We start from the raw sequence: 13170 nt of genomic DNA on the forward strand, positions 1-13170 counted from the left end.
AGGCCCGAGAGAAGGCTCCGCCCCCTAGCTATGTGTATAGGGAGGCGAATCATGACAAGAAGAGTTTAAAACTTTCAGCAAGAGATGGAAATTTGAACACCAGACGTCTTCTCCAAGATATAGTAATGGCAAAGCAGATTCGGCAGTAAAAATGGCCAAAAGACTCCTAAAAAAAGCAAAACAGTCAGGTACTGATGTATATCTGTCTATACTGGATCATAGAAACACACCCACCCAAGGCATAGACAGCAGTCCGGCACAGAGGCTCATGAGTAGACGTACAAAGACACTCATGCCAACCATTAGTCATCTGTTAAAGCCAAAGTTGGTGGGAAACATCAAAGCTCAACTAAAGAAAAATCAAGATAGGCAAGTGTGACGCCCTGGCCTAGCCAGGTGGTCACAGACACAACAACACACACACCCCTTTCCCTGGACAGGTCACACCAGTCACACCAGTCACACAGTAAACCCTTGTTGCCACCCTCCAGGGCTGATGTTCACACCAGATGGGGCGGAGCCAGGCGGTTGCCCCCGCCCACCGAGGAGTTCACAGGCTGGAGGCGGGAAAAACACGACAGTTGTCAGTTGGTAGTCATGAGTTGACAGTGGAGAGTGAGGAGTAAAAACTGTTGGTGTCTGGGTTGGAGCCCAGGCACGTTCAGCAAGGTCAGCAGACGGTGGTGGCTGTCTGCAGGAGTTGGTGAAGGTCAGCGGAACCGTAGGACCGGGGTTGGGCGGTGGCCCGCCGGTACCGAACCAGGGAGCCGATTGGATCCAAGCACCAGGCAGGGTACTCAGACCCCGACTAGGCTTAAAGCCAACCTTTAGTCAAATTTCCTTATTGCGGTCTGGACCTCAGGGGTTCATTCCCACCCAAGTCCCGATTGAAGGCAACAGGCCAACTGTACCGGATAAGCGCCACCGCCAAGGGCCATAGATCCAAAGGGCCAGCGTCTGCGGGCAAAAGGGCTCCTCCAGCACGTATACGTCGGGGAGCGGACCCCCGGTGCGCAGGCAATGGAGTCAAGACACAAAACACAGGTGCAGGGAACGACAGCCACCATCAACCCGCCCAGGGAAACCACCGCAGCCGGCTGCGGGCCCCTGTCCATCGAGCCGTATGGTTTACCAGAGACTCTGTCAATCTGTGTCTGAGTGAGTACACCAGTGCCATCCGGCACCGCACCGCGCTACACCGCAACACTGCACCCTGGAATCTCCTGCTACGGGACTCTCCCTCTCTCTCTCCCTCGCTCACCAGGCCCCGGGACCCACTGCCTGTACCCACGGAGGGGTTAACACCTAGCTGCTCCCCGCCATCGCTCCCGGGAGACCCGTCAACAGCAGTGGTGGTGCCCACCATCACCACAACCCGTGGGTGGCGTCATGAACTCTATACACATCCACCCCGCAAACCCAACTTCCCTTTTCACTCGTGGGAGAGGAGCGCTGCTCGAGCTCCGGGTCCGGCCCGCTCGAGCCACCGAGGAGAAGGCACGGGATCCGAGCACGATCCCCCCCCCCCGAGCAGCCCCCACGACGGGGAAGCCGCCCCCCGCCCTCGACACAAACTTTCTATTACAATAAATCTGCAAAGGATCTGCCAGATCTCCAGAGGAATGACAACATACGGCTGTAGCCAAGAAGTAAATACGACAAACACTGTCAAAAGGCAAAGGTTGTTCAGAAACTAGGACCTCGGTCCTACGAAATTGTAACAGAAGACGGAAGAAGCCTAAGGAGAAATCAAAGATATTTGAGGAAAACATAAGAACAAAATGATTCATGGCTTTTTGAACAGTATCCTGATACCCAAGATAACGAGGCAGCAAATCCAAGCCAACAGTGACTGCTGACCATCAGGGTGAGAATGTTAACCAGAGACAGGCAATATCAGAAGGCATATTACCAGAAACAGAAGAACTACCAGAGGTGGACAGTGACTCTTCTTATGTTACTAGGGCGGGCAGAATGATCAGAAAGCCTGCGCACCTCAAGGATAATGTCTAACTGTATATATTGTAATTATCTTTTACTTGGTCAGATTAACTGTTGTGTTTATTAAGTTTGACTGTTCTTCTTGTTTAAAGAGAAATAATGTAGCAATATGTGTATGTTGTATGGCCTCTAGGGGCCTCTAAGGGTCTCACTACTTGTATGTGTTCACCACAAGCAAGTGGGAACTCACTTGTACTGGAGACAGAGTACAGGCAGCAGAGGGAGCTGTAATGGCTGACAACAAGACCTAATAAAGAGCCTGAAGATCTCCACTGTGTGTAATTACTGAGAGACACAGCAAACAGAACAGCTCTGTGCACCACCTCTGCCATCTCAGAGTCCAAGGGTCCGTGCATCACCTCAGCCATCTCAGAGTCTAAGGGTCCGTGGTGCGATTGTGTGGGAGTTTTTTTCCAAGATTCCTTCGGACCAAACAGTTGCCATTTGTCAAATCTGTCAGACCAAGCTTAGCAGAGGCAGAAATACTTCCAGCTTGGGCACCTTCAGCATGAGAAACCATATGTTTGCCAAGCACACCACTAGGTGGTTGACAACTCTAGGTGAAAAACATGATTTCCAGACTCAAAACTCTGCCACTTCCCCTGGGCTGCCTGCTTGCCAAACTGGTGTGCAAGAAGGTGGCGCTGATGCCTCCTGCTCCCAACCTGATGTTGGCCAAACTCAATCATCAAAGACCACATCCGCTTAGGTGTCCCAGCTTTCCGTTTAGTTGTCCATACCACAGACCTTTGCAAAGAAGCAAAAATTCCCCGTTACGCACCCAAGGGGAGAAACCATAACTGCACACATTGCATGATTGATAACCCTTGAGATGTTGCCGTATCGGCTTGTGGGAACAGAGGCTTTCCGCGACCTTTTGGCGGTGTTAGAACATTGGTACTCTGTGCCTAGCTGCCACTATTTTTCTCGTTGTGCCGTCCCCGCGCTCCACAATCACATGTCCGTAAACATCAAAGGGGCTCTCCCCACTGCCATAACAGGGAAGGTTCACTTAACCACAGACACGTGGACAAGCGGAAGTGGACAGGAACGCTACATCTCACTGACGGCACACTGGGTGAACCTGGTGGCGGCTGGTACAGAATCTGAGCCAGCAACATCCCATATAGTTCCCACACCCAGAATAGCGGGGCCCACTCAATCACAGTTTCAGTAGCCTCCTACACAGCAACAACTCCCTCCTCTTCCTACTCTTCATCTGGCTCCTGTGCATCCTCCTCAACATCCGTTGGTGTCCAACCGTCGACTTCATTCCCCAGCTGGGATCTCTGCAGCACTGCCTCGGCTAAGCGGCAACACGACAACACGATCTACTGAAGCTCAACTGTATCGGTGACAAATCGCACATGGCACCTGAGCTTTTGAAAGAAATAACTGAGCAGACAGATTAGAGGCTTGAGACGTTGAACCTCCATTCAGGGATTGTAGTGTGCGATAATGGTCGTAATCTGGTGGCGGCTTTAAAGCTTGGAAAGCTTGTACACGTTCCTTGTATGACCGACATTGTAAATTTAGTAGTTCAACACTTTCTGAAGAAATACCCTGGGATACTAGACCTACTTACCAAGGTACGTACATTTCTGAAAGTCAACTCCTTCTTTTGCTGGCCTGGCAGTGCTACAGCAGCACTTACACTTGCCTCGTCACAGACTAATATGTGACCTCCCTATGAGATGGAATTCAACCTATCATATGTTGGCCAGGATCCATGAGCAGCAGAGGACAGTATCCCAATTCCAGCTGGAACATGCCCATCAGACGCAGCTGCCAGACATAAGTATTGCCGAGTGGGTGTGGATTGCACACATTTGTCAGGTCTTGGAGAATTTTGATTACTGTACCAACATTGTGAGCAGTGAGGATGCTGTTATCAGCATTACCATTCCACTGATTTGTTTATTGAAACGCTCCCTGGATGGTCTGCCTGACCAAAGTGTTCATGCACCCAAGTTGTCTGTGGATCCAGACTTCACAATGGTTGCTAGTAATCCGCACAACCTCGGCCAACAAGCTCAGGCCCCCTTTGCTCAGCATTATGAGGATGAGGATGAGGAGGATGATGAAGAACAGGAATGCTTTGAAGTTGGTAACCAAGGGATTGACAACCCGAGCTTCAGGGCTGTCCAACATGGATGACCTGAGGAGGATCAGAGACTGAGAGAGAGACTGAGGAGGAGAGGAGGTTTAAGAAGACAGAATGTATTCTTAGCAGTCACACACAAAGGTTTCCAGTTTGGGGTCTGGGACACATGGCACAGTTCATGTCACACTGCCTGTCTCATGACTGTCGGCTAGTCCACTTTTGGCAGACAACAAATACTGGTTATGTACCTTCCTTGACCCACGCTACAAAGACAAATTCGCTTCGCTACTTGTGGAGGCAAATAAGGATTGTACTACGGAAACATTCAAGAGGGCTGTAGTGGAGCAGTTGATGAAACTATTACCCTCTGATCATGCTGGCGTCAGAGGTAGCGTGTCATCTCACGCAACAGGATTACAAGAGAGGGCTACGCATAGTAGGAGCAACACAGGCGGGGGAAAGCCAAAACTGGTCCATTTTCCACAAACCGTCAACTGCGAATCAGATAACGGTTGGGGGAACTATGACAAGAAGGGAACAGTTAGGCTATGTGTACACGTTGCGTACTGTCACTGCAGAAATTTCTGCAGCGATTTGAACATCACATATGCACTTCAAATCGCTGCAGAAAGAGTCCGTAATGAAAAAAAAAAAAGCAGATTTCATGCGCTCTGACTGCAGCCCCTCCCATAGACAGAGCGGGACCTGCATGCAGAGCGCACAAAAGAAGTGACATGTCACTTCTTAGAACGCGCGCTTCGGGCAGCAGCCGAAGCGCTGCGCTTTAATATGCCACATGCGCACGAGTCATGCATAATCTTCATAGATTATGCTGGGGACGCAGGACGCATGCAGTTACGCTGCGGTGCAGATCGCAGCGTAACTGCATGTAAATACACAACGTGCGGACATAGCCTTAAGTAAGATGGTGAGGGACTATGTAGGTGACCGTATCAGCGTGCTTTCAGAGTCTACTGTTCCCTTTAACTATTGGGTTTCCAAGCTCAACACTTGGCCAGACCTCGCCTTATACGCTTTGGAAGTGCTAGCTTGCCCTGCTGCAAGCGTGTTGTCTAAGCGTGTTTTCAGCTCAGCGGGGTCAATAATAACAGATAGTCGCACACAACTATCCACAGAAAGTGCAGACAGTTTAACGATGATCAAAATGAACCATAGATGGATTGCCCCAGAGTATCTCAGGCCGGCTGTTAACAATACCCAATAATAAGTGTAGCCCCAAAATTTGGATTTCTTAAGTTCAAATAAATTCCATTGTTTCTCATTCAAGACTATTTTGTCTTCTATCATCTAATGAGGCTGCATGAATAATGTAACTTGTTATGCTGCTGCGGTGTAATTGTTTGGCCCAAACACCCAGGGCAATATTTTTCAAGCCTTTGTACATTATGCACTGGCACAAGCACTGTTGAGGCTACACTGTCTAGAACAATTGGTCAGGCAGTCTTCTTGGCATGTTATGCCCTGTTGCAAATCCTACCAATGTTTTTTTTAAAAAAAAGCTGTTGGGAGTACCTACTGATGCACTGCTCCATAGTGTCTGAACCATTATCCCCTGGGGAAACTGAATTTTTTAAAATCCTCGGTGTTAGCCAGTGGAATACAGCCTGAGTTCCAGAGTGAAACAACTGCCACTTCCACGGTGCAGGCGCTGATGCCTAATTCTCCAAACCTGATGTTGGCCAAACTCAATCATCAATGACGACATCAGCTTCGATGTCCCAGCATTCCGTTCAGTTGTCCATACCACAGACCTTCGAAAAGAAGCGAAAATACCCTGTTACGTACCCAAGGGCAGAAACCATAACTGCGCACATTGCACGATTGATAGCCCTTGAGATGTTGCTGTATCGGTTTGTGGGAACAGAAGCTTTCCGTGACCTTTTGGCAGCGTTAGAAACTGAATTTATTAAACTCCTTGGCATGTTACAGTATGCCCTGTTGCTTATCCTACCAATTTTTTTAAAATAAGCTGTTGGGAGCTGTTGGGAGTACCTTGTGATGCTGTGCTCCATGGTGTCTGAACCATTATCCCCTGGGGGAACTGAATTTATTAAACTCCTTGGCATGTTAAGCCTGAGTTTCAGAGTGAAACAACTGCCACTTCCATGGTGCTACATGCTTCACAAACTGCGGTCTATGAAGCAGGCGATGGTGCCTCCTGCTCCCAACCTGCTTTTGGTCAGATGCAATCATCATCAACGACATCAGCTTCGATGTCCCAGCGTGGCGTTCATTTGTCCATAAAACATACATTTCTGAATCATTTGAATAGAACTTGAATAGAGGGCCACTGGAGCCGGTGGTGTTGGTGGTGGAGGAGGAGGAGGAGGGCAAGGCCAACACCCAAATGGCCACATTTGCAATAGCACTGTAAAGTGTTATGGAGTACGTATTCCAACTTTCGCACTAATGATATACAGGACGCAGAAAACTACAAATTGACATCCCTCCCCAATGTATGTTACAGGGCCCACCTGAGAGCCCAAAGAAGTCTGAGATTTGAGATCAGCCAGTGGCTCTTCTTACATTTGAGTAGAGGGCCACTGGAGCCAGTGGTGCAGGTGGAGGAGGAGGTTAAGGTCAACTTCCCAATGGTCACATTGTAGCTGACCTTTTAAAGTGCTGTCAAATATGTCCCAAAAAAGGAGGTGTGAGACAGACACCAATATAATGTATAAATTACAGCCCTTTCTTATCGAAAAAGAAGGAAAAATGTAAAAAACGAAACGTGTGAACATATGCTAAAGTGTTTTTTTTTGGAGGTCGGGGCTTGATTTGACGTTTTATTACAGTGATTAGGCACTAGAAACTGTTTCTTAGCAATTTCCCCTCTTTTACTTTGGTTTGAGAGCTGTTCTCGTGACTACGTAAACGCTACATGCTGCTCTGAGCACGTTATTCAAAGACACCAGAAATGCAATGAGGCATCTTCTACAGGCTGTGCCCATACTGTTTCAGCCTTTTGCCATCCATTTCAGCCTTTTCCTCAGTCACAAGAGTTCACCGACAGGTCCGACGTCAAATTATTCTGGTTTTCCATAGACCTACATTGGGGGTCGAATATTCGCGAATACTCGAATAGCAGCGAGGTATTCGCCAGATATCCGTCAAAGCGAATAATAGGGTATTCGATCATCCCTAATTATTATGTATACATACACACAAATAGCATGTAAATATATAAATACATATTAAAAATAAATATTATATATATATATATATATATATATATATATATATATATATATATATATTATAGCAACACCAGATTAATAAATAATCATAAAGAAAAATTAATGAAAAAAGGAAAAAATTAGAGATAAGTGGCTGTTTGTGGTCGGAGACCCGAACTGCCCAATTTAGTGACTTCCATTGGGGTTTAGGTCCAATCCAGGTCCCAAACTGAACTTTATCTTAAGTCCAGCTGAACCAGCCGAAGCGAACTTCCACAGGTCTGCTCATCTCTAGAAAAACTCAATACAGGTATATTAAATTAGTTGTAAAATTTAAGCCTATGGGATACCTAGTGTCCAAATTCAGAATCTAATTGGCCTCCTGTTTAAGAAAAGTCTTATGCCAGTCACTTCCTAGGTGAGCGATTTACCTGTTCAATACCTGTAATCATCAGCTTGCAACATTCGATAGTTAGGTTGTACTACTTGTAATTTTAAGGTAAGGATTGCAGAGCTCATGTGAGATGCGGTTCCTAATCTTTCTAAAATCAAACGTTCTGTGCCTGGTTTAGCCAGACAATTTGCAGAGAAACATGGTGGGGTTACCAGAGCATTGAAGATTTCTGGCATTTTAGGTGAATCACGCACCTAAAGGAGGTGACTGGCATAAGACTTTGCTTAAACAGGAGGCTAATTGGATTCTGAATTTGGACACTAGATTTCCAAATGACTTAAAGGGAACCAATCACCAAGATTTTCGTATATAACCTAAAGCCTGTGCTATACTGGCACTATCAGGCTGATTCTCTACATACCTTTATTTAGTGGTCAGCTCGGATGTTTAGCTTTTGAAATCCAAGAAAGGGAAGTTTGTAAAATGAGCTGCTTGTTGAGTGACACTTGCACTGGAGCAGATAATATATTCATAGTTATCTCCTCCCTCTGTTAGAATTAGCATAACTATTATACAAACGACTCACTTTGTCTAGCAGGACCTGTGGTGAGGTCACTCAACAAGCAGCTCATTTTTCAAACTTCACTTTCTTGGATTTCAAAACCTAAACCTCCGAGCTGACCACTACAGGTATGTATAGAATCAGCCTGATAGTGCCAGTACAGCACAGGCTTTAGGTTATATACGAAAATCCTGGTGATTGGTTCCTTTTAAAGGCAACCTGTCACCAGGATTTTCCCCTATAAGCTGCAGCCAGCACCAGTCAGTTCAATATATACAGCATTCTAGAATGCTGTATATAAGTGCTCAGGCCAATCTAAACAATCTGTGGGGCAGTTGGGTCAAATGTGCATCACTAGTCTCTGTCCAGTGCCTCCTATCTTCTTGCGATTGCCATCCTCCTTCCCTGCTTCGTGTGGATGACGCATCCTACGTCATCCACACAGAGGCCGCCATTGTGCTCCTGCTCGTGTGCACTCTGATCAGTTCTGCTGAGGCAGATTAAGCTATTTTAGTGCACATGCACAGATGGTCTATGACCCTTCCCCACGTCTGCGCATTACAGTACTTTGCTCAGCCATCAGCAGCGCAGATCAAAGTGTGTGTGTGTGTGTGTGTTTGTGTACAGGAGTGCAATGACGTCCTCTGTGTGGATGATGTAGGACAAGTCATCCACATTGAGCAGGGAAGGAGGAAAGCGATGGAAGGAATATAGGAGGCACCAGATCAATATCAGCAATGCCAATTGGACCAGATCGCCCCGCAGATATTTTTTTACATTATACAGAGCAGCCTGGGCACTTATATATAGTGTCGCGGGCGGAGGGGCCGTGCTCGCTACGCTCGGGTCCGGGGCTTCTGCTGCTGCCCGGTGGCTCAAGCGGTGGGCCGGACCCGGGGACTCGAGCAGCGCTCCTCGCCCACGAGTGAAAAGGGGTGGTTTGTTTGGGGAGATAGTTCGTGACGCCACCCACGGGTCGTGGTGATATTGGGCACCACCGCTGCTGGTGACGGAGATCCCGGGAGCGATGGCAGGGAGCAGCTAGGATGTTGGTTCCCCCTCCGTGGGTAGGGGTTGGTGATCCCGAGGCCCGATAGCGATACGGGGAGACTGGATGGCCGGGGTGCAGGGTTGCAGGGGCAGCGCGGCGCGGTGCCGGATGGCACTGTTGTACTCACTCAGACACAGATTCACAGAGTCTCTGGTAAACCAAACGGCTGGATGGACGGGTCCCGCAGCCGGCTGCAGTGTCTTTGCTCTCCTCGGACAGGTTGATGGTGGCTGTCTTTCCCTGCACCGTGGTGTATGTATTGACTCCGATGGTTTCCCAACGGTAGTCTGCTCCCCGGCGTATATGTACCAAAGGAGCCCGCTTTGCCCGCAGGCGCTGGCCCTTGGATCTCTAGCCTATGGCGGTGGCTTTCTATCCTCACTGTGTGGACGGTTGCCTTCTGTCGGGTCTTGGGTGTTAGGGAACCCCTGGGGTTCCAGTCACTCTCGGATTTGACCGTTCCCTGGCGGTGCCAGGGCGTCACATTTGTCCTCCTTCTTCTGAAGCCTGGGTGCATTACGCGTCCTACGTCATGCACACAGGCCGGCATTGAAGTCCTCCTGAGCAGGCCCACTTTGATCTGCCCTGAGCAGCGGCCTGGGCTCTTATATACAGCATTATGAATGATGTATATGAGCCCACTGGTAGTGTTTAAGGAAAAGAAAAAAGGGTATACCATAAAGGGATCACCAAACACTAAATAGTTTGAAAAAGTGACAAAAACTTTATTGTACATATAGTGTAAACATGTCCTGGCTCAGAGAGCAATAAGAGCACACAAAAGGACAGACATTAAAAACACTTATATAGCCCAACAAGGCATAAGGACATAAATCCCCAACACATCAACCTCCTATTCTGATATTTATATAATCAATACAGAATATCTGCATAAATAATGTGCGGTACAGAATTACCCTCCCCTCAAGCTGATATATGAAATGTCAAGTCAAGGAGATATGACAAGCCGGCATATGGTGTCAAACATATAACAGTACATAGGAGCGTGCTCAAGTGTTGGTATATCTCAAATACAACTAAATTTAAAACGTATACACTGCCTAATCAGGTACAGAGGCTTAGTATAAATAAACAAGTTATTGCCAGTGAGACGATGGATAATTTCACTTAAACAGTATTCCTTAATGTAGCCAGAAAAAAAAAAGTGACGAACACTGGACCTGACTAAACAATGAACAATACCACGTTATCACCCCATACTCTCATTCAATCAATCAATATTTGTATTAAGGAGCAGGGCCTTATCAACCAGATCCTATAATCTGCTGACAAAAAAAGACACTGATATTTTCCCTGCACCTGAAAGAGTTAATTCCAAGCTTCTGTTCATATCAGAACACTGGTGGTGGCCGCAGCTTATAGTCGCCAAATCTGGTGACAAGTTCCCTTTAATTTTTAGGCTACATGATTGCCCCATATATGACATAGCATCCTCAATTGCAGGTAAAATTGTACTGGTTATGTCATAATGATGTTCGTGCTGGTTGTACTTAGTTGTCCAGGCAGTCTTGTACTAGGCAAGTCCAAAAGAGGCAGTGGCGCTGCTAATGTATCCACTGCTTAAGGTAGTTATTGGTCTTAAAATATGGCAAAAACATTGAAAAAAAAAACAACTATCTTTGGTGCTCAACCTACAGCCACACAGTTCTCTTGTAGTGCTGAGATTTTATGGTGCTGCAAAAAAATCCTTATTAACTACCATAATAACACAAATGGGCAAAAACAAAGAAAGTAAAAATGGCGTGATAGATATACTTTTTGTAATGCATGCCCTGGAAGTGCTCTGAATGCTTGTACAAATCTTTCATCCATTGCTGTATGACAATTATTTTATTTTTATGGCCATTTTTCGTTTCTATAATCACTCTGTTATGTAAAATGGTAAAAATAATTATATTTAATACTAATGCAAATCATCGTTTCCCTTAGGAGATGAATCATCATTGAAAATGTGAAAAGACAGCAGGTCAATAACATCCTGATAAACGGAGCCTTGAGATTTACAAAGGGACATTTACAATTTCACAACACTGGATCTAGTATTACATATCAGCAGACTGTTTCCATGTGGTTTCCATTCAGTGGTTAATTAGTAAAATAAAGCAATTTCCTTTTATCTGTAGTGTTTTAATTTTTCTACTGTAAAAATAACTTTTATGACTGTAGGTCATAAAAAACAATTGGTAAAGATGAGAATTACCTATGATGCATGCAATAGGAAGATTGTCAAAGGGATTGTGCACACATTCTCACCACAACATCAGATGAATTCACTAAAGGGGTTAATTTCTCAAATAGGGTCATATGTGGGTGTTTCTGCATTTACCGCACCTCAGGTTTTCTGCAAATGCAGCACGTTCAAATTTATGTTCCAAAAATCAAATTTTGACTTTCCAATCCCTGCCATGTGCCCACACATTAGTTTTTAACCATGTATGGGCTACCATTGTGTTCAGGAGAAATTGCATAAAACACGGTATCACAGTCCGTTTCACTCTCGGGTACGCCTGCAAGGGGTTCGGATACAACTTCTCACCAGAAGTATCCCAGAGGAAGCGAACCAGTCTTCACAGATACCTTCCCCAATCAGGACAAGGAAATCATCTTTCTCTCTAAGAGGTTCTTTCTAGAGGTATAACAACCTCCACACACTGACCATGTGTCAAACAGACACCATTATAAAATATGAAACACACCCATGGGTGGAGGTATGTGAATAGGCAGACCCGCCTTAATAGGTGTCGTAGTACTACAGGCACTAGAGCCACCATCTTACATACCTTTCCCTATGTCTAAAGCTGTAGGGCTTGGCACTATTCACTACCAGATTACAGAGTCTTCTGTCTTGTCTGTCGACTTTGAAATTAGCCCCTGACGCATTGTTTGACACTGTCACCAAACCCTTTTTAGTAACTAAAATGCATTCTCTGCTTCAGTCATTACATCTATTTGGTAAGTACCTTTGTCAGACCTCGCCCTCCAGGACTGCCTCCAATGGTTAGTGCGGTAATGAGATTCACTTACACACGAATCTACTGTCTGGTCTGACTCTAGGTTATTAAGTACACTATAGGGGCTATTATCTGGGTCTTTTAGCATTGAGCTGACAGAAGATGTCACACAGGTAACATAGTAACTGAAAGCAGGGGCTCCTGAACTGGTCCTAAGGTTAGAAGGCCCCCAACTGTCCCTCATCCCAGAGGTACATCTGAAGGTGAAGAGGTCTAGACTGCCAATGTAGCCCTAACTCCTGATCAGCCCTAGGTTTAAGAACTCCTCACCCCAAAACCGACAGAAGGCCAGAATTGGAGTGGTAAATCCCACACAATAAGATAGACTGGGGGAAACCTAAACTCAAACTCATAATAATCACTCACAGAGGTGTATAAACGTGCTCATGAGGAAATAAAGAAAAGGAAGGAAATAATCAAACGAGTATTTCCACTGCACACCAGAATAGCATAATAACATAAAGCAGTTTACCAGAACCACGATGTTTTAACTGCAATGGGCAACAGGATGGATTTTTTTTCCTTTGATGCCATCAGACAATTCCTTGGATGTTTCAAAACCATCTTTTACCATCTCTTTTATTCTGCTCTATCCACGCTCTGTCATCTTTTTCTCCTTAGATTCAGCATCATCTTCTTTTTTTTCTTCCAAAAGCTCTACCTCTTGAGTTGCAATTAGAGCTGATCAGACTCGTAAAAAAATGGAACCGGCGAATCACTGCTGAATTAAAAAAACAACCCAAACCGCTCCGGAATATGGTGCCCATATAAGTCTAATGGGACCAGAATCCGGAGATTAAAAATGTTGGTGAAAGGGATAGGTGGTAGGAGC

At 46.0% G+C, this 13170-nt stretch overlaps 1 protein-coding gene across 2 annotated transcripts in view; it reads left to right on the forward strand.

The window, feature by feature from the left end:
- Nucleotides 1-11443, forward strand: part of CACNA1S (calcium voltage-gated channel subunit alpha1 S) — a 2360423-nt gene extending 2348980 nt beyond the window's left edge. For both annotated transcript variants that reach the window (XM_075352638.1, XM_075352639.1), the window contains one exon: nt 11257-11443. In XM_075352638.1, the coding sequence (XP_075208753.1) occupies nt 11257-11274 (18 nt within the window). In that variant the 3' untranslated portion in view covers nt 11275-11443. The remainder of the gene's footprint in view (nt 1-11256) is intronic.
- The last annotated feature ends 1727 nt before the right edge of the window (nt 11444-13170 follow it).

This window comes from Anomaloglossus baeobatrachus, chromosome 1 (genome assembly GCF_048569485.1).
Source record: "Anomaloglossus baeobatrachus isolate aAnoBae1 chromosome 1, aAnoBae1.hap1, whole genome shotgun sequence".
NCBI classification, from domain to species: Eukaryota; Metazoa; Chordata; class Amphibia; order Anura; family Aromobatidae; genus Anomaloglossus; species Anomaloglossus baeobatrachus.